The sequence below is a fragment of the Durio zibethinus genome, chromosome 21 (genome assembly GCF_047325235.1).
Source record: "Durio zibethinus cultivar Kanyao isolate XHJ-2024 chromosome 21, ASM4732523v1, whole genome shotgun sequence".
Classification (NCBI taxonomy): domain Eukaryota; kingdom Viridiplantae; phylum Streptophyta; class Magnoliopsida; order Malvales; family Malvaceae; genus Durio; species Durio zibethinus.
In genome coordinates this window covers 13542133-13564849 of record NC_143182.1, presented here as the reverse complement: position 1 = coordinate 13564849, position 22717 = coordinate 13542133, and the positions used below count along the sequence as shown (strand labels likewise).

Genomic DNA, 22717 nt, shown 5'->3' with positions numbered 1-22717 from the left:
CATAGCTCTCGATCACCTCTCCTTACAAGCAATGGAAAAGAAGGCGTCTGAATCCTTTAAGCAATATGCTCAAAGGTGACGGGATGTGATCGTTCAAGTACAATCCCCTTTAACAGAGAAGGAAACCACTGTGTTATTTGTGAGTACTCTAAAGTCGCCTTATTACAAAATGATGATTGGAAATACGACTAAGAACTTTGTAGACATGGTGATTTTTGGAGCAATCATTGAAAATACCATTAAAAATAGTAAGCTTGATGTGAGTCTTCTAAAAGAGTACCTAAAAAGAAAGAGAGTGAGACTAAAACTGTAAGTCTTGAAGGGCAGTAATTTAGAAGCTACACTCAGCCTACTTACCTTACATACCACCACATAGTAAATCATACTTTTGCATCCCCATACCAATCAACTACTCGACCATCTTATCCATTTTCTCCAAAATCCCCTGCTTACCTAATCAGTGCCATAGGCAATACTATAAAACCACAAACTAGAGAAAGACCAACCTTTGACCCTATACCTATGAGCTATATGCAGCTATATTAAAAACTCTACAAAAACCATTTAATAGCTCATGTCCTTACAAAACAACTTGAAGCTCCTTACCCCAAATGGTATGACTTCAATGCCCATTACGACTATCATTTCAGAGTGGCAGGGCATTCTACTAAAAATTATGCCTTTTTTAAATATAAGGTATAAAATTTGATTAAGGAAAGGTTGGTAAGCTTTGATGCAAGTGGAAGTTCTGCACCTAATGTCAGTGGGAACCCTTTGCCCAGTCATATGATTAATACTTTGGACACGGATAAAAAGCATGTGAAAAGGAGAGTAGAGGAGCTTAAGATGCCATTCAACCAACTATATAAAGCCTTACATAAAGTTAGGATGATACAACTAGTGGCTCCATGCACTCATGTGGAAAAATCCAACCTAGCTCAAATATGTAAATATCATGGTGAGGCATCAGGGCATTCAATTGACGTCTACAAACAGTTTCATGCTAAAGTTCAAAAACTAATAGACTCCTGCCAAATAGAGCTGTATGAAGAGTCGAAAGCTTTAAAGGACATCGAGGTGGCTATGATAAACAGGTGGGTGCTAAAACTTGTCATTATATGCTGTAAAGAGAAACCATAATCAGTTGAAAATAAGTTTATTCCCAAACCAGTAGCCTTTAAAGTTCCATGCCCATTTTTTTATAAAGACAACAAAGTAGTATCCTAAAATTATAAATGTGAGGTAATAATTCAAGGGCAGCAAAAAGATGTGCTAAAAGCTAAAACTACTCACATAATAGGAGTAAGGGGCATAACTAGAAGTGGAAGATGATATACTCCAGAAACTTTGAATAAATTAGAAAAAAAAAGAATCAAACTAAACAAAAAATTTTAGAGAAAGATACATCAAAACTTGTGCCTAAAAAAGAGGCTTGCGAGTTTCTGAAGCTAGTCAAACACAGTGAGTACTCTGTGGTAGAGTAATTGAATAAGATACCAACTAGAATTTCTCTACTAACACTTCTCTTAAACTCTGAACTGCATCATAATGCCTTATTAAAAGTATTGAATTAGGCTTATGTGGCCCATAATATCTCTGTGAAGTATGTGAGTCATTTGGCAGGCAATCTGATAATGGCACACCATATCTCCTTTAATGATGATGAGATCCTATCAGAAAGTAGAAGAAGCACCAAGGTATTGTATATCACTATCAAATGCAAGGGCTATCTAGTAGCCAAGGTCCTTGTTGACAATGGGTCGGCCATTAATGTTATGCTCATGTCCACTCTAGCAAAATTACCCTTTGATATGTCTCATATCCAAGATAGTCAAATAGTGGTCCAAGCATTCAATGGGACTAAGCGAAAAGTATTGGTAGATGTCGAGCTACCCATGCAAATTGGCCTATGTGTTTTCAATATAAAATTTCAAGTTATAGATATCTATCCATCATACAACTGCTTATTAGGAAGATCATGGATCTACAAGGCAAGTGTTGTTCCTTCTTCATTACACTAAAAAATCAAGTTCAATGTAGAAGCGCAATTGGTGATTGAGGTCGGAGAGGAAAATTTATTGGTAACCCAACCCCAAAAATGCCCCATATGTAGAAGCAGCGAAAGAATCATTGGAATGTTCATATAGATCCTTTAAACCTATTAATGCAATGGGTGAAGGGCTTAAATTTATTTTGAATTATGATTAATCAGATGGTCAATAAAGGTTGGAGTATTAGGTTTGGTCTAGGCAAAAACCCTCAAAGGATAAGAGAATTCCCAAAGCTTGAGGATAATAGTGGTAGAATAGGATTAGGTTATAGGATAGAGGGAGTACCAAGCCTCAGCAATAGGATAAGGAATGAATTGATGATTTTTCCCACTTAAATGAGATTTTCACTCTTGGAGGATACATGTTTCCAAAAGCTGAAGAGGATGCAAAAGAAAAACCAAAATGGAAGGAAGCTTTGCCAATTTGTCCATTCACATGGTGGATGATGGAAGCCAGAATGAGGAAGTTATAGTTTACCCTTGCCCGTCGAGATATGAATTACAGAATTGAAGGGTCATCCAAATGCCTATTGTTTTTTATTTTCCTTTAATGTGATCACATATCCTAATCACTTATGCCCAAAAGCATTAGGATAAAATCCATGTTTAGGCTTTTTATTTTTCATTATTTCAATAAAAGTAGGAGCATGCATTTTGTTCATTTTTTTCATTCCATTCACTTCACCATCAAAATCTCTTAACTTTTAGGTCCCCAAATGAATGTGAAGATAATCATGACAATGATTTGGGGTTTAACTTTAAAAATTCAATTAATACCGATGAACTCTATACTAAAAAAGATTTTGAAGAATATATTTTGTCTCTAGATTTAATGAAGCTAATTGAATAGAAGGATAAATCCATTGAACCTCATTAAGAAGTAGTCGAATCGATCAATTTGGGTGATCCCAAAAATAAGAAAGAAGTCAAGATTGGTACTTCCCTTTTGGTTATTGACCGACAGCAGTTAGAGGATTTGCTCTGAGAATTTATGGATGTCTTTGCTTGGTCTTACCAAGATATGCCTGGACTCAGCACTGAAATAGTGGAGCATAAGTTACCATTGAAGTTAGAATGCAAATCGATACAACAAAAGCTAGAAAGAACAAAACTAGAGATATTGTTGAAAATCAAAGAGGAAGTTAAAAAATAATTCAATGTAGGCTTCTTGCAAGTGGCCAAGTATCCTGAATGGATGGCTAATATTGTACCTATTCCTAAAAAGGATGACAAAATATGGATGTGTGTAGACCATAGAGATTTGAACAAAGCTAGCACTAAGGATAATTTTTCTTTACTGCACATTGATACTTTAGTGGATAATACGACCCAACATTCATTATTCTCTTTCATGGATGGATTTTCTAGGTATAATCAGATAAAAATGGCTCCAGATGACATGGAAAAGACTACTTTTATCACCATATTGTGGACTTTTTACTACAAAGTTATGTCTTTCGGGCTAAAAAATGTTGAGGCAACTTATCAAAGGGCTATGGTGACACTCTTCCACGATATGATGCATAAGGAGATTGAGGTGTATGTGGATGACATGATCACTAAGTCTTGAAAAAGAGAGGATCATGTAATCAACCTCAGAAAGTTATTTGAAAGGTTACGGAGGTTCTAGCTTAAACTGAATCCAACAAAGTTACATTCAGAGCCAGATCAAAAAAGTTGCTGGGATTTATAGTCAGTAAAAGAAAGATAGAAGTAGATCCAGACAAAATCTAGGCCATTCAAAATCTATCTCCATCAAGTACACAAAAGGAGGTCCATGACTTTTTAGGCAGATTAAATTATATCTCCCGATTTATTTCTCAACTCACCCTTAAATATGACTCCATTTTCAAATTCTTTTAGAAAAATAATCCTAGGGAGTGGAATGAACAATGTCAAGAAGCTTTTGATAAGATCAAGTGGCATTTATTAAACCCTTCAATATTAGCACCCCCTTTATCAGGAAAACCACTAATTCTATACCTAGTGGTATAGGAAGGTTTGATGGGATGTGTGCTGGACTAACAAGATGAATCCAGTAAGAAAGAGAAAGATATTTATTATTTGAGTAAGAAATTCACAAAGTATGAGTCCAAGTATTCATGACTAGAGAAAATGTGTTGTGCTTTAGCTTAGATGGCTAAAAGGTTCAGGCAATACATGTTGTACCATACCATTTTACTCATAACTAAATTATATCCCATCAAATATATCTTTGAGAAACCTTTACTATCAGGAATAATTGCAAGATGACAAGTGTTGCTTTCTGAATATGACATAGTATATGTAATTCAAAAAGTAATTAAAGGAAATGTCATTGTTAAATTCTTAGTAGATAAGGCTATCGAAGATTATGAACCCACAAAGTTTGATTTCCCAAATGAGAAATTGATGGTCATTCTAGAATCAAAGGAAATGATGATGATGAAAAAGCATGGCGGATGTATTTTGATAGGGCCGCTAATGCTCTGGCCATGGAATCGGAGTAGGTTTGATATCTCCAATAAAGCACTACCATCCTGTTACAGCTAGACTAAATTTCAACTACACAAATAATTTTGCTAAATATGAAGCTTGTGTCATAGGGCCGCATGCGGCTTTAGATAGAAAGATTGAAATATTAAAGGTGTTTAGAGATTTAGCTCTAGTTATTTATTAGTTGAAAGGTGAGTGGGAGACAAGGAATTCAAAACTCATCCCTTATCATAAATACATTTTAGAGTTGTACAAACAATTTAAAACAATTAGGTTTGAGCACTTACCTTAAGAAAAAAATTAGATTACGAATGCCTTGGCTATCTTGGTCGCCATGGTACAGATTGGTGGTATCACTAAAATTTGACCAATCAAATTGAATAACAAAGATATGCTAGTACATTGTGCCAACATGAAAGAAGATGATGATGGCCAACCCTGGTATTATGATATCATGCGGTATTTAAAAAATCAGTAGTACCTGAATTAAAAAATAGAAAATGATAAGAGTCTTACAAAGATTAGCCATGAGATTCTTTCTGGATAGAGAAACTTTGTATAAAAAGGGCAAGGACTAAGTGTTACTCCGTTGTGTAAATATATCTGAAGCCAAAAGAATTGTTGAAAAGGTGCACAATGGTGTATGTGGGGCATATGCAAATGGGCATATGATGGTGATATAGGTCATATAAGCTGGATATTATTAGTTGATAATGGAAAAAGATTGCATCGATTATGCCAGAAGGTGCCATAAATGCCAGATTTATGTTAATAAGATTCATGCTCTACCAAATGCTTTGCATGTTATAGCACCACATTGGCCATTTTCTATATGGGGGATGGATGTCATTGGCCCTACCACACCAAAAGCTTCAAATGGGAATATATTTATTTTTGTGATATTTGACTATTTCACCAAATGGGTCGAGGTTGCCTTCTTTATGATAGTGACTAGATCAATGATTTGTAAATTCATCAAAAGAGAAACAATTTATAGATATGGGCTTCCAAAAAGAATTATATCAGATAATGCCAAGAATCTAAATAGCAAGATGATACAAAAAAATATGTACTCAGTTCAAAATCAAACACCATCATTTAGCCTCATATCGCCCCAAAATGAATGGGGCAGTGGAAGCGGCAAATAAGAATATCAAAAGAATTCTAAAGAAGATGACTGAAATGTACAAGAATTGGCATGAGAAATTTCCTTTTACTCTACATGCGTATTAAACTTCTGTTTGCATTTTTACTAAGGCAACTCCCATTTTCCTTAGTTTACGAAATGAAAACTATGCTGTCAGTGAATGTAAAGATCCCATCTCTAAGGGTCCTCAAAGAAGTGGTATTAGAAGAAGCTAAATGGATTCGAGAATGCTATGAGCAATTGAACTTTATCGAGGAAAGAAAGTTGATGGCTCTGTGCCATAGCCAGTTATATCAAAGGAAAATGACAAGAGTTCATGACAAAAAGGTCAAACCTCGATAATTTTGGAAGGGATAATTGTTGTTGAAAATGATTCTTTTGAGTCATCATGATGGTAGAAGAAAATGGACTCCAAATTGAGAGGGGCCTTATATTATAAAAAGAGTTTTTTTCTAGAAGAGCCTTGATTTTGTCAAAAATTGATGAAGATGAACTTTCTGGTCTTGTCAACTCTGACATAGTAAAGAAGTATTTTGTTTGATTCTTCAAAAAAGAAAAAAAGAGGAAAAGGTCAAATTGAAAACCCGAAAGGGCAATTTGAACCATATAAAAAAAAAGTCAAATTGAAAACCCAAAAAGGCGATTTGAACTATATAAAAAAAAAGGTCCAATTGAAAACCCGATAGGGTGGTTTGGACCCAAAAGAAAATATTCAAAGGTGGCTTCAATTGGCACTATTGGGGAAGGCATATCATAAGCAGTAAATTTTGAAGAGCTTTGAAATGTTTGGGCATCAAGTTTTAATTGTGTTTTTGAAAGACATATGAGATTTGTTATCATGATTATCTAATCATTTGTTTTAGGAGAACTGTTACCTCTAAATAGCCATTCTTGTATATTCTTCTTCCTTCACACTGGCATTTGTAATTGATTATCCACATAAATGAAAAGCTATTTTATCATTCTCTAAATCATGTACATTGCTCTTCTCCTTTATGCTTTACCATGAATGAAAGAAATGCATAATTTGCATCCTCATACTTTGGAATTGGGAAAATGATTAATACTTGAACAAAATCATAAGAAGTGTGTTATTTTGAAGGGTTGAAAGAGATAAAGGCAAAGGTTGACCTAAAAAAAAAAAAGACTTTCATGGCTCTCTTTGGATGAGTAGACATGTGGATGCAAAAATTCCTCTACCAAAATGCCTTTAGGTTGATGGCTTCTTTGCATACTTTTCAAATTGATGAAAGATGATTTCTTTGTCAAAGATGCACCTCCAGATTGATGAAAAATAGTTTTTCATATCAAACATGAAGGGGAATTTCTTCGTTAAAGTGTATAGTGAAAGTGAACATGCAGGATAATATCTGATGGTTTCTCTTCTAAAACGAGAATACAAAAGCCTTAGTACCACAATCATTGATTCATTTGCATCCTAGATAAGGCATTCATTTGCATTATCTCACTCCCTTAATCTTGACTCAGTCTAGATCATTTCTTATGATTCGTGGTTTTGTCTCGATCATTTATTCTTGACCGTAACTTGGTCTTGGTCACTTTATTTCGACTCGTGGTTTTGTCCTGATTACATGATTCATGGTTTTGTCCTGATCATTCATTTTTGACCTCAACTCGATCCTGGTCGCTTTATTTTGACTCATGGTTTCATCGGTCACATGATTCGTAGTTTTATCTCAATATTTCATTTTCTACCTCGACTCGATCCTGGTCATTTTATTTCGACTTGTGGTTTTGTCTCAGTCACATGATTCATGGTTTTGTCCCAATCATTCATTTTTGACCTTGATTCGATCCCGTTCGCTTTATTTTGACTTGTGGTTTCGTCTCAGTCACATGATTCGTGATTTTGTCCTAATTATTTATTCTCGACCTTGGTTTAGTCCAGGTCATTTTTTAAATTTCAGTCCATAGTAGGTGTCTAGGTCTTTGCAACATCTTCATCTAATAAAGATGTGTAAAAAGGGATAGTTACAGACATCCATTTCAGTCTAGGCCCAATCAAGCCTGTTTTAGCCCAAGCCCAATTAAAAACCCATTCTGATCCAGGCCCAATCGAGCCCATTCTCGTCCAAGCTTAGTGGGGCCCATCTTGGTCTGAGCCTGACTAAGAATTGAGCCCAACTAGGCCCATTCTCGTTCAGGCCCATTGAGGTGCAATTAAATTTTCTTTTTATTATATTATTATTATTTATTATCAATATTTTTTCTTTGATTTTCTTTTTTCTTCTCTTGTATTATATTATACCATGTTATATTTATTATTATTATTATTATTATTATTATTATTATTATTATATATTTTCATTTTTTTCTTCCTTTCTTTTTCTTTCTGGTTTTGTTTTGATTCCCACATGATAAAATCAGACTCAAAATCTTGTAGTCAAACTTTAAATTCTCAAATCGTATCAATAGAAGGGTGCTGAAATTTTAGACCTAAAATCTCATCTAGACAGAATGCAATCCTAGGAATCAAGCTTGAGATTGATTCTGTTTGTTTTCTGAATTAATTTTAGGTTACCTATAAATTGGATTGATTCTGACACAAAGGGGCACACAGAAACAAGAAAAAACACAAGGGAAATTGTTAGAGAAGCTTTGGGAAAGTTTTGGCAATAAAGGTTCCTAGGATTCGAGGATAGGGATTTTAGGTTCGATTCAAGTTTTGAGCATGATTTTGGGTTTCTGAAGAAGGATTTAAGGTTGTAAGAGGTGTAGGAAGGGCTTAGAATCATTTGAGAATTTTTTTGGATTTTTTTTGTTTTTTTTTAGATTTTTCTAGGTTTTTTTAGGTTTCTGAAGAACATTGAATTTTTTGATTAAATTTTTTGACGAAAGTTAAAGTTTTCGACGAGATTCCAGTGAAGTTTCCAGAATCCAGTGGGCTTTCCAGAAATCAGTGGGTTCTCTAGTTTTCAGATGAATTTTTTGGTGAAGTTTCCAAAAACCAATGGGATTTTCAATTTTCGGTTGAACTTTCTGACGGATATTTTAGAGAGAGGTCAGAGGATTTTTGGGGTAGAAAGAGAACGGCTTTGGGGTTCTGAGAAAAAACACTGAAGGTGCTTTTTATACCACTCCAAAATGACGTCGTTTCACCAAGCCATGATCCCCATTTCGACTTGAAGATCCACGTGCTAATCCACGTCCCAACTCGAACTGATCGTAGGTTTTCCTTTTTTATTTTTTTTAATTTTTTTATTTTTATTCCAATTTATTTATTTTTACCCTTTTATTTTTTATTTTTTTATTTTTTTTAAAAAGGGAAAAAATTATTCTATCTTTTTCAAAAAAAAAAGAAAAAAATTAATCTATCTTTTCTAAAAAAAATTCTAAAAAAAAAAGGGGGAAATATAAAATTTACTATTTGGTAAATAAAAAATCATAAGCAAGGCTTGGATAATTCAAAATCAAATTGGTGTCATCCCTTGGATAGGCGTTTTGGGGGTGCTATAACCTTTCCCATACGCAATCGACTTTCAAACCTAACCTCTGTTTTGCATATCAGCTTTAATCAGGTGGCCAATCACACCTAACCAAAAAATATTGGTGGCGACTCCTTTTCATTCCAAGTCTAACGATAGGTCCATAGATCTATATGTTATGACAAAACCTTCAGAGAAGGAATTTTCACTTTGATTGATAAAATTGCCTCTATCTCGTAGACTAGTGAAAACAGGTGACCTCTATGGAAGTATGAATTGATGTTCTATAAGCAAGTAAGCAAATGGTAACTTTTCATGCCAGTCTTGATATGTATCGATTAGTTTGTCCAATATTCTTTTGAAGTTCTTATTTACAGCCTCTACCATACCAGTCATTTTTGGGTAGTACAGTGTTGAATGTTGATATTTTATCTTGAACTATGCATATAACTTTTTCATCATTTTATTGTTCAAGTTGCTAGCATTATTAGAGATGATCTTTTTCAGGAGCCTATATTGGTATATTATCTCTCTCTTTATGAGTTTGCACACCATTGATCATGTAATACTAGCATACGAAACTATTTCTACCCACTTGGTAAAGTAGTTAATTATTACGAAACCATTTCTACCCACTTGGTAAAGTAGTTAATTATTACAAAGATAAAACGATGCCCGTTTCGAGGCTTTTGGGGTTATAGGTCCAATCACAATTATTTTCCACATAGAGAAAGGCCATAATGGTACCAAGAAATGTAGTGAGATTGGAGGGGAATGAATCTTATCCGCATAAATTTGACATTTATAGCACTTTCAGGCATGACTAATACAATCATTTTCTAATGTAGACTAGTAGTAACCCATTCTCATAATCTGTTTAGCCATCGTATGCCTATTGGCATGTATTTCACAAATTCCCTCTTGCAATTCTTCAAGTATCTTTCTTGCTTCAACAGCATCTACACACCTTAGCAATATCAAGTTTCAGCTTTTCTTATATAGGATTTTTCCATAAAGCACAAAAACTACTGCTAACCTTTGAATAATTCTCTTGTCATTTTTTGCGGCCTGTTTAAGGTAATTTTGGCATTTAATATACTACGTAATGTCATAATACCATAGTTGCTGATCCACCTCTTTTTCCACATTCAAACAGTGGGCCAATGAATCATTCATTTGTACCCTAATGGGCTAGATTCCTATATTATCATTTAACTTAAACATTACTGCCAAAGTATCCAAGGCATCAGCGATCTAATTTTTTTCTCGAGCAACATGTTGAAATTGAATCTCTTTAAACTATTTTATCAAGTTAATTATGTACCTTTGGTATAATGCTAATTTTGGGTCTTTGGTCTTCCATTCACCCTTTAGTTGGTAAATTACCAAGGCTGAATCCCCATATGCTTTTAGTGTTTCAATTTTTTTTTCAATGGCTATCCATAAACCCATGATGCATGTTTCATGCTCAGTAATATTATTTGTGTAATTGAAATCCAACCTTATAATGCAAGGGCAATGATTTCTTTTTGAAGATATTAGCACTGCCTAATGCCATGTCCCATTATATTAGATGCCCCATTAAAAAGCATCTTCCATGATTTTCTTACAGGTTTTTCATTTTCATCTTGCAAGATGGCCATTAAGTCTTCATTTGAAAATTCAAACTTTATGGGTTCATAATTTTTGGTAGTTTAGTCAGCATGAAAATCAGCTATCACATTTTTTTTTAAAATTTTTGCACCATATACATAATATTGTATTCCGAAAGCATAACCTACTACTCGCTATCCTGCCTGATAGAGATGGTTTCTCAAAAATGTTCTTGAAGGGGATCCAACTTTGATATCAGTCAAGTCGTATGATAGAGCATATATTGTCTAAGCTTACGAGTAGTCCAAGCTAGGACATAACATTTTTTTCTATTTGGGAATACTTGGCCTTATACTCCATAACTTTTTACTTAATTAGTAGATAACGTGTTCTTTTTTACCAATTTCATTTCTTTGCCCTAGAATATATCCCGTCGATTTCTCTTGCACCGTTAGATACAAGATCAATGGCTTTCCAATAATTAGTGGTAGCAACACTGGTGGGCTTATCAAATACTCCTTAATATTTTCAAAGGCATTATGGCATTCTTCATCCCACTTACCCAGATTATTTTTACAAAGCATCTTAAAAATCAAATCACGTTTAATGTAAGTTGAGATATTAAGTAAGAAATGTAATTCAATTGCCCTAAATAGCTTCTTACTTTTTTTTGCGTGTGTGGCATTAACAACTCTTGAATGGCTCAAATCTTATTAGGGTCTACTTCTATACCTTTTTTACTAACTATAAACCCTAGCAATTTTTTAGATTTAAAATTGAATGTGCATTTGATCAGATTCAACTTGAGCTGGTACTTATACAACCTTTCAAAGAGTTTTATGAGATTAACTACATGATCTTCCTCTTCTAATACTTGGCTATCATATCATCAACATATACATCTATTTCTTTTTGCATCATATCATGAAAAAGGGTGACCATTGCTCTTTGATATGTGGCACTGGCATTCTTTAGCCTAAAAAGCTTGACTTTGTTTCAAAATATACCCAACATTGTCACAAACATAGTTTTCTCCATATATTTTTAGGATATTTTGACCTGGATATAGTCAAAAAACACATCTATGAACGAAAAGGTAGAGTGCCTACTAGTGTTATCCATAATGGTATTGATATAAGGCAACAGGAAACTATCCTTCAGACTAGCCCTATTCAAGTCTTGATAGTCTACACACATCCTAACCTTTTCATATATTTTAAGAACTGGGACTATATTGGCTATCCATTCAGGGTACTTGGCTATTTCTAAAAAACCTGTATCAAACTGCTTCTTCATTTCTTCCTTTATCTTTAGCAATATTTTTGGCTTCATACGTCTTAATTTTTGATGTATTGGTTAGCACTCTAGTTTTAAAAGCAATTTATGCTCGACAATATCTGTGCTAAGCTTAGGCATATCCTGATAGAACCATGTAAATACATCTACAAATTCTTGTAACAAATTCACCAGTTTATATTTTTAAATCGATGATAGTGAAGTACTGATCTTAACTTCTTACTTATTTTTATCATCCCCTAAATTCAATAAGTCAATAGATTCCTGACAGGGTTTTATACTTTTTTTTTCTTGCTCCATCCATTTTAATAGATTATAAGGCAAATCATAGTTTTCTGAGTCAACATCATTATCAAACTTGCTAATGTGAATCAAATTTTTGGAATCAAATATGATGTTATTGTCTTGGTCATCCATAATGTTCATTATTTATAGACTTGAAAATAGGTACAATGTCAAAGAAATAGAGATTGATTTTGGCAAAAGCAAGAAAAATATGAATAACAACAAAAAAGAATGAAAAAGAAAAAAATAGAGAATATGGTATATATAAAATGCATTGCATTCATTATTTTATTAGAATAATGAAAGTAAGCCCATACATTTGACTTGCACATGCTCTTGGGCATAAGCAAATGGAATTTTTAAATTTGAATAGTTCAAGGATAATGAAAATAGTACATTCTTGGATCTCCTAACCTAAAAAACAAAAAAAAGAACATCTTTTTATTTTGTACAATTTTTCCATCTGCACCAATTTAAATGTGAGAGAAGGCTTCCTCCAATTCCATCATTGGTTCACCATTTTCAACTTTTTATGAACTAGGGTAGACATATTTGCCAAAGTGGAATGTTTTGTATAGATGAGGAAACACCATTTTTCCATCAACCAACTTTTGCCCTTTGAGGTGTGCTATTCTCTTTTTTTTCTTCTTTAGTATCATATTTTTTCTATCAATAGCAGTAAACTTATAGCCTAAGCCCTATTTTTCTTTATTTTTAACTATGTTCAATGCCTTCTTGATTCCTTGTAAAGCCTTTCCTAAAACATTTCGACTCGTTAACCTTTACTGATTGTCTATTTGATCACTATAATTTGATGTTTTTGATAATCGAGAGACCAATATCCTTGACCCCTCTCTAATATAAGTAGTATTTACTACTTTAAAAGCTCTAAATAAGTATTCAGTTGCCTTTTTTGTAACCTCGACATAAAGAGTGGTCAAAGTTTTCATCACCAATAAATCTTCTTCACCATCTAGACAAACTTGTTTCCCTTCAACAATGAACTTTACCTTCTGATGTAAAGATGAAAGTACAGCTTCAATCATATGAATCCAAGGTCTTTTAAATAAGCAACTATATGTAGGTGTTATATCCATCACTTGAAATGAGACAATAAAGGTACACGGGCTAATTTGTAATAGAATTTTTATATCATTGATCACCACTCTTCATGTTTCGTCAAAAGCCATTACTATCATATAGTTATTTCTCATGTGGGAGGAGTCCACTAAAATCTTTGATAATGTAGTCATAGGCATGACATTAATAGATGACCCATTATCAATCAATACTTTAGCCATGGTGTGGGTTTTATACTTGAGAGTAATGTGTAAGGCCTTAATAGTACCTCTTCGCTTTGGGGTATTTCATCATCATTGAAAGTAATAAAGTTAGGGGCTATGATATTTTCTTTAATGTGATCTACCTTCTTAACATAAATATTGTGTCCAATATAAACCTGATTAGGTACTTTTAATAAAGCATTCTTGGGAAGCTCTAAGCTCAACAGTAGTGACAATAAAAAAAATGAGCTGACAATTTGTTCAGTTGATCAACCATTCTATACTCTATAAACTTAATGATCTTTAGAAACTTATAAGCTTTTTTCTTTGATACCATCTATTTTATCTACACTTTTGGGCTTACCACCAGCTAAATACTTTAACTTTCCCTTATGTCTTCTTCTCCCACCTTACTTTTCCCTTTTTTGGCCCTCTTTGACATTTCGAAAGTGTAATGTCAACCACTTTAAGTCATTCTTCCTATGCCTATTATGTTTGTAGTGTTCCTCTTACTTGGGTCGTTCAAGGTCATCTCGGGTTCTCATATCACAACATCGTAATCATACCTCCATGGGACTACTTTATCAATTTGGTAAAGGAATGAATGAGGGACATAAATAATCATTGGTATCCTAGAAAAAGAGATAGTTTTCTCAACTACAGGCTTTGATTTCTCATCATAAAATATTGTTAGAGGTTTGGGGATAAAATACTTACTGAAATACTCATCATTCATTATATTCACACTGTTTTCGTCATATTCATCATAAAATCCTATTATAGCTGTGTCCATCAAACTTTGCAATATTCGTTGGAAGACTTCATATCTTTGAATCGAATGTCTAACCATTCCTCTATGGTACTTGTAAACCTGGTTATCGTTTTTATGGCTTCCATTGTCATTTAAAGATATCAGCTGAATCATGTTTGTCTCAATCAAATAGTCATACACCTATTCAAAGAGGGTCCTCACTTCATTCATACATTTTTTATCCTTACATCTTTTTCATTGCCCACAACATTAATCTTCCCTTCGGTATGGTTTGGCAAAAGATTTTCATTGACATTTAGCTTGAATTTAGTATCAAAATTTAAAAGCCTTTCATTTATTAAACCTTATACCTTATGTTTAAATGTTGTGAGTTTTCAATAGACTGTCTTACCACACCATAATGTTAATCACACTTGGTGTTAAGGTCATACCAACTTGGATAAGGTGGCTTTAGTGGTACCATACAAGTAGGGGCAATAAGGTGGCCTCTTAATAGTTAAAGGTACAAATCAGTGTAAGACATGGAAATTGGGTCAAACTAAGGCTTCTTTCGATTGTTATTGTCATTTTATGGGTTTGTTTGGGTATTGGTCAAATAGGTTGGCTAAGCAAACAGTTGAGTTAGAGGTAGAAGGGTGTAATTGGGTGGTTGAGGACAAAAGCTCAGCCTATGTGATGGTTGTTGGGGTACATGGTAATAATAAGGCTACTTGGAAATTTGGTTGATTGTAAGGTAATATGAAGGGTATGGTGGCTTTGGGTTATACAAAATAAAGAAATGGCATAAAGAATTTTCACCAGTGATTGTGTGTAACTCATTTTTTTTTTATTTGCTATCTTCTTTTCAAGCCCTTCAATTTTGCCACTCTTAATGGCATTCTCTATCATTTCTCTTGAAATTGCCATATCAAAGAAAATTTTTATTACATTTCCAACCAACTTTGTCATAGTATGGTGCTCTTAGTGTGTTGACAAATCGCATAGTGATCTCTTTTTTAGTTAATGGTGGTTAAACCTGGGTTACCACATCTCTCTATTGATATGCATATTCTTTAAAGGTTTTCGTTGACCTTTTTTTTCATATTTTGTAATGATAACCTATCAAGGGCTGTATTAAGAACATGTTTATACTGAACAATGAAAGTTTTGGCCAAGTCTTTTCACTAATGGATTTGACTCTGATCTAGTTATACATACCATCTTATTGTCGATTCGATTAAATGATCTTGGAAATAGTGTATCAAGAGCTTGTCATTTTGGGTATGACTCATCATCTTTCAACAAAATATGGTAATCTAAGTATAAGGACATTTTGTTTCATCATATTTCTTAAAATTTGGAGTTTTGAATTTCATTGGGATAACTAAGTCAGCCACTAAACTGAGCTCATTAGCATTAATAATCCCATAGATATCACCACCCTCTACTACCCTGAGCCTTTTTTCAATTTGGCCATACTTGTTCCATATTTTTGAGTTCACAACCGACTCTAACATTCCATGTAATTTCTCTTATTTGAGCAAGTCATCTAGATTCAATATCAAGATGGGGTCAATAACGATTGATCTGGGGTTAACATTAAAGTGAATCTATGGTTGACTAGTAGAAATTTTGACATAAGGGTAAGGTTTTACATTTGGTGGCTGCACATGTATGCCATAAGGAGCTTGAGCTTGAGGTGGGGTGAACCTTTGAGGGTATAATGGTTCTTCATTATTAATCTCTTTCCATAGTCTTGATGTACCAGTAACACTTTTACCCTTTAATGAACTGGATAACAATTGCTTAGTTTAGTCATCTGTGCCTCAATACTTTGTTGAATTTTTATTACTCTTTTTTTTTATTTTTTCTAGCACCTTTGTAACTCTCTTGAGCCTAACTGCGTTCTCTCATTCCATGACTTGAACTCAAGAACAAGTGTTATATCTATGTAGGATTGATTGACTTGGGTTCTTTGGCTTTGTTATTTTTGAAATTTAGTTTATTAACAATTAATTAGAGCACATGATACAAAATGATAATAATTATTATTATTAATTTTTGCTTTTTATTAAATTGTACGTATTGAATGAATGTAATGCAAAATGGGGCATTGTTTTGGATTAATCCAAACAAAAAAAATTTTTATTGACCACAAAAATTCTTGTATATCATCCAATCATCTAATCATTTTTACATTAAAATTGTAAAAATATTTAACTTAAGAATATTACTCTCTAGCTTCACATAAAAAGTCTAACAAACATTGACTATAACCTTAGGTTGATATAATCTCCCATTCAAGTGCTTTAACTTTTTTAACCATTTTGCCCGCCTTTTGGATAGTCTTGTAAATTTGAAAGGTCAAGTGTTCTATATATTGCTACCTTTCTATGATTTTTTCTTTTCACATTTCTTGAGCTTCTATTTCTATGTTTCAAATACGGGCCCATTCATCTTCTTTTTCTTACCACTTCATCAAAATCTTATCCATATGTTTTGGTTCTTGACCAATTGGTGTTCTAGCCTTGTCAACGTTTGCTTCAATGTCTTTTGCACAGTGGAATTCTTGCTTTCTTCTTCCCTTAATCTGACATTTAGTTGCTTGTTTTCTTCAACAACTCCAAAAAAACTTATCCTTCCATGTTTTTTGGTCTTGAGTGAAAATGACTATAGCTTTTTTATTCTCTTTGGCTCTACCTTTCCAATACTCCATCATTTTCCTTAAATCTTTAGTTTTCCTTTTAGATCATCTTGAAAGACCAACATCCATTCTTAGTTTTTTATTTTCTTGATAAAGATCTTTCAAATCTCTTTTTAACACCTTTTGTTCCTTGGCTAGTTTTACAATGCATCATCTTTCATCATCAAATTATATCTCAATTGATTAACCTATTCTAAGATCATCATCTTTTCTTTCTCCATTTTTTTCCTTTCTACTTCAAATTCTTGCTGGGAATTTTGAAGGCTATCAACACTGGCTTCAATCTAGGGGTAAGCTGCTATTCTAAAACATTTTTTGACAATGGTATAACTTTATTGATTCTTTGCTTTCTCCATGAAAGATAGCCTTTCCTTATATTGTCTACATGCTTGGTAGGATTCATGTGATTAATCTATTTCTAAGCTTTGATGACTTCCTGGACTTCTTTCATGTAATTAGGTGCACCATAATCAAATTTGAATAGATTGAGTCCATGAGTCATAAGAATAAATTGTCGAGAATCATATTGTCTTTGAACCATAAGAGGTGTTTAGCTAACTGCTTCTGATATCTTTTGCAACAAGACCTATGGTTTATCTCCATAACTGTATAATATGATGAAAAGAAGCATCCATGGTGCTTTTCACATTATGGCATCACTTATAAGATTAAAAAAAAATTAACATCCAAATGCTTTTTTGTCCAATCTTTCCACCATTATTTAGCTTCAAACTTCTTAATTGGGACAAACTAAGTACAGAAATGTCAAAATGATACCTTTTCTTTTCTCCAAAAGTGATTCTGAATCCAAGTATAGAGTAACTTAGCATATCATATGAATTGGCCTTCACCTTTTCTTCAATAGTAATTTAATGATTTGATGGTTTAGGCTAGGATGGTCAAAGACAAATTTATGCCCTTACCTAATTACTCAAAGAAATCAACCACCAACATTTCCACATGCCCTAATACCTTGGAAAATATTATTAACCCATAGATCGCCAACGTAAACATGGCTTGCCTACAATCATCATTCAGATGTTTCTTTATGTTTTCTAGCAGAAAAGTTGAAAGAATTGATTCAAGTCCACTTTTTTCTTTCTTATGTTTATCAATTGCTTTAATCCTAACTTCCATGATCCTAGTCAACTTTTTCCTAAAGTCGATCATCTTTTGTTCTTTCCAATAGATTATGTCCTGACTGATGGGTTCTATTCGAAGCAAAGATGAGTACTCCTCAATCGTAAAGGTCAAATCTTTTTGGTTGAACACAGAGTATCGATAGGATGGATCCCAAAGCTACACGTGGCTTTAATCAGTTGTTCATCGATTTTTACTGACATAAGCCATGCCACATTCCCATATTTCTTAGAAAAAAATTCCTTTCTCTCTATTCCCCATTGTTTCTAGATAGCCTCTAATTTTGACATATCACTTTGACTAAGATCCACATACAATGACTACAAAAGCATCGAGACATAACCATCTTCTAAATAGTCTTTTTTTTAGGTATTTTTTGACTGGTTCTTAACCTCTAAATAGTTTTTACGCACGGGTAATACCAGTGTAGGCTTCATAAGAGCTTCTCCTACTAAAGACTGGCCTACTTTTAGGTAATTATCTTGAGAAAAATGACATGGCTCTATCCTGGGCTAGATTTTTATAGCTCACAATATGTTGGGGTAGGATCTATACGTCTAAAGGCTCCCATACCATTCCTTCTATCATTGTCCATTATAAACTGTAAGGTTCCCCGATCCTCACCCATTACATACTACTAATGGAAAGAGTTCAATCTGAGGGAAAGTATTTCACTAGCAAATACGAAGGTTATTACCTTATAAGAGCGTAGCTACTTTATTTCCTTATAATAAGGATGAAGCCCGAGTTTAAAGCTCATACATGTAAATGAATATGCAAAGGTATGCGAAGTGATATATTAATCAAAATAACATAAATAAACCATAAGCATAAAATGAAAACAAAAACTAACATACAACTTATTTTATTTATTAACTTATGTATTTCTTAAGAAAATAAAGGGAATTAACTCAAATATCAATTAAAACCAATTGAATCCAAAACTTTTAATAGTGCATAAATAAAATTTTTGGCTTGACTTTCAAAATGTCGCCAGCGAAGTCCCTAAGCTATTGTAATTATCAATTAAAAGATTAAATCGCTGACGTAAAAATTTAAAAATTGTGAAAAACATAAAAAGTTGTCACTAATAATTTTTAGGGTATGATCGGCTACTCAAAAATTTTATCTTTTAATAAAACAATAAAAAGCGTTTAAAGTTTTTTAAAAAGATAATTTTGATCTACGAAAATAAATTGAGTTTGAGAATCATTTATGTGTAGGGAATGATTAGCATCCTTACAATGCCTATAAAATTGGTACCATTTAAGTATGCGCTATTTGTAATTCTAGATAAAAATGGTTTTTTATATGAAATTTAATTATAATTCTCTTTGTTTATAAGAAATAAAATTAGATAAAAAAAACTTTATTTAGGAATATTATGAAAATCTTAAAATTAAAGAAATACCTTTAAAGTCTCCGATATAAAAGTAGAATTTAAATATAGTCTTTTCATTTAAGATTTATCCTAACATTCCATCTAAAATAATAAAATAACACTCTTTGTAAATGAAAATCATTGATAACTCTCTAACATTTAGACAAAGTATTAACAATCATACTTCACAAAATGTTTTTTAATTTTATTTATTCAAAACTAAAAACTTTTAAGAAAGCTTTTTATGTAGTAAAAAAATAATATAATTAATATTAAATATCAACACACATATATATGAGGTATGAATATACACATTATTCTAAGAAATAAGTTATATGCAAATGATGACAAAATACAAATTTAAGAATTGGGCTTTCAACTATAAAGAGACCATATGAACTTTCCAACATCTAAGCAAAGTTTGAGTGCGACTTTTTATATTTAAAATTTTATCTTATTATTTTTATTATTTTTTATTTTTATACATGTTATTTTAACAAGATGAATTTATTTTAAGTTATAAAAATGTATGAAAAGTTTTAATGAAATAAAATTTTTTAAATATCCCATTATCTAGGTGGCATTCGAAAATAAATTATTCCATAAAAGGTTTTCATACAAATTCTTAGAAATTTAAAGCAAGTTTAGGGGTTTTTCATAGGTTTGGGTTTAAATCTTAACAATTTATGAACTTTTCTAAAAATCTCTAATATCTAGATAAACTTTTGGAGTATACTCGTTTTCATAATTCTTCTAAAAATAAATTTTTATATTTTTACATATTTCATAAATATTTTTTCTTTAAATTAATATTAATATTAGTATTGTTATTATGATTATTATACATAAATTTAAAGTGCATGAAAAATAAAAAAAACAAAGATCAAGATATGAAAGTGTCATCATTGCCATATTTCTTTTTCTTACTCTTTTTTTTTTTAACTTTTACTCATATTCTCTTCCCACTTTGATTAATTATATGTATCATATGTTTCACGACCTGCCTTTCCTGTTTGCTTTCCAGCTTTAGGTTAGTTATATTCTTTATTTCTTACAAATATAGTAGAAAGGACAAGAGAGGGAGGATAAAGTCAAGAAGTTTAATAGGTTTGCTATGGCAACTGCAAAGGTGTTCACTACTTCAAGACTCGCCAAATTCATACACTAAGTTTTTTTTTTTTTTTGTTAGCGAGTTTAAATTTAATTAAATTAATCCATGAAATTATGTTAAGAAATAATATTTAATATATTTTAAATTTTAAATTTTTACACTTACAATTTTTTTTTTAGATGATAGTTTTATTATAAAAAATTATTTTTCCTCTGAATATATATTTTACTATATTATGAATCATCTTTTCTTATAGTGAGATAATCTTTTGGTTCTTATTAATTTATTACCCTCTTTTTTGTTTTGGAAATAAAAATGCAAAACATGTTTAAATGATTTTAATAAATTTAAATGAAAATTAAAATTCATTTTTTGCATGGGATAAAATAGATATGATATATCTTTTATAAATTGCTCATTTTAATTTAATTTTTTAATATTTTTATACCTAAACTTGAGAAATTAAAACTAAAAATAAACAGTATAAGATATTAATAGTTAAATAATATTGTCTAAACAAGGCTTTTGCATTTGAAAAAGAAAAAAAAAACTTGGGTTGGAAAAATCCATTTAAAAATATGATGAGAAAAATGTGTTTAGAAATTTTAAATGTTTGACATTGTTGTTAAAAAATAATGTAAAAAACTAAAATTTTTAAAAATTTATATAATAATAAAATATTAAAAATATAAGAATAATGTTAATGAAGCCTTGACTTAGTGGTAAAGAGGAGGTTCTAGAATTTTAAGCCCTAGTATTCAAGTCTCACTCTGTGTTGGTTTGATTGTCTAGATAAGTTATATTTTTTTAATTAATTATTCTATAATTGTTACTTGATTATAATATAATAGTTGATTATGTAACACTTAGTTATGATTATAACAATTGGAAAATATAAAAATAATATAATAAAATTTTTTATCTTGATCAAATTATATATCTAGTTAATAAGCAACTAATTTATATATAAATCTAATGCGACACATCTTAATACTCTATTTCCATTTAAACACCACAAATTTTACCTAATTTTTTCATTTTCACCATCATTGTCTAGGTTTTTATATCATTTCTTTAGTATCATGACAACTTTAATACTAATTGTTAGGCAAAAATCCTTAATCAACTAAACATACAAGACAGCAAAAGCAAAATCATATGATCAATCAATCACAAGAGAACAATTTAATGTGGTTCAGCCCAAATGGCTTCCATCCATAAATGAAAAAAAAAACTCAATAGTTGTAAAAAATTATAAAAAAAAACCAAATCAAATACTTACAATCAATATACATGTACCCTCTTATTATCTTCTAGTCTTATGAAATATTTTCAATCCAAACAAACATATATCCATGTGAGTCTATGCATCATACTTATGTGATCCTTTTCATTCTTCTCTAGTCCATTCAAACCAACAAACCCATAAAGACCTTTTCAATCTCTTCTAATCCTATTGGGTGTCTATCTTATAAAATCCTACAACTATCTTATATCTTTTTCTCATACTTAACCTTATAGAAACTCCAACCATTTATAAGAATATTAACTAGCCCATCAAGAATCATTTTCCTCTTAGAATGCTTCTTATACAAGTCTTCGTATCTATCAAATAATATCTACCAAATTTTATCTCAAATAAATCTCTATACAAATCTCATATAAAATTCAAGTCAGTCCCAACAATCTTCACCTTTACTCAAATTCCATCAATCAACAATTTTTATGCCAAACATACTTAACTGCACCTGCAATAGAAGTTTCATAACAATCTTCTCTATGTATTCACGCTTCACACAAATCAATCTATCAAAATATGAACTCAAACCCTTCCTTTAAATCGAGCTCTTTTGAGCTTACTTCTTCCAACGTCTTGAACTTTCACTTTGATATCAGTAGTTAGTCCAGCCTAAAACTAGTTGTTAGGCAAAAAAACCCTAATCAATTAAACATACAAGCTAGCAAAAGCAAAATTAAAAGATCAATCAATCACAAGAGACAACAATTTAATGTGATTCAGTGTAACTGATTTATGTCCAAAAATGAGAAAAAAAT

General features: G+C 31.8%; 2 protein-coding genes across 2 annotated transcripts; one reads left to right on the top strand and one right to left on the bottom strand.

Annotated features, from left to right (window-relative positions):
- The first annotated feature begins 5238 nt into the window (after positions 1–5238).
- LOC149512922 (uncharacterized) lies at positions 5239–6014 on the top strand. The gene is made up of 2 exons (XM_089751115.1): positions 5239–5491; positions 5803–6014. The coding sequence occupies exons 1-2, from the start codon at positions 5239–5241 to the stop codon at positions 6012–6014; spliced, it is 465 nt and encodes a 154-aa protein (XP_089607241.1).
- A 5071-nt stretch (positions 6015–11085) lies between these two features.
- On the bottom strand, positions 11086–12433 carry LOC149512921 (uncharacterized). The gene is made up of 4 exons (XM_089751114.1): positions 12289–12433; positions 11719–11770; positions 11536–11589; positions 11086–11404 (listed from the first exon to the last, which is right to left on the bottom strand). The coding sequence occupies exons 1-4, from the start codon at positions 12431–12433 to the stop codon at positions 11086–11088; spliced, it is 570 nt and encodes a 189-aa protein (XP_089607240.1).
- Between the last annotated feature and the right edge of the window lie 10284 nt (positions 12434–22717).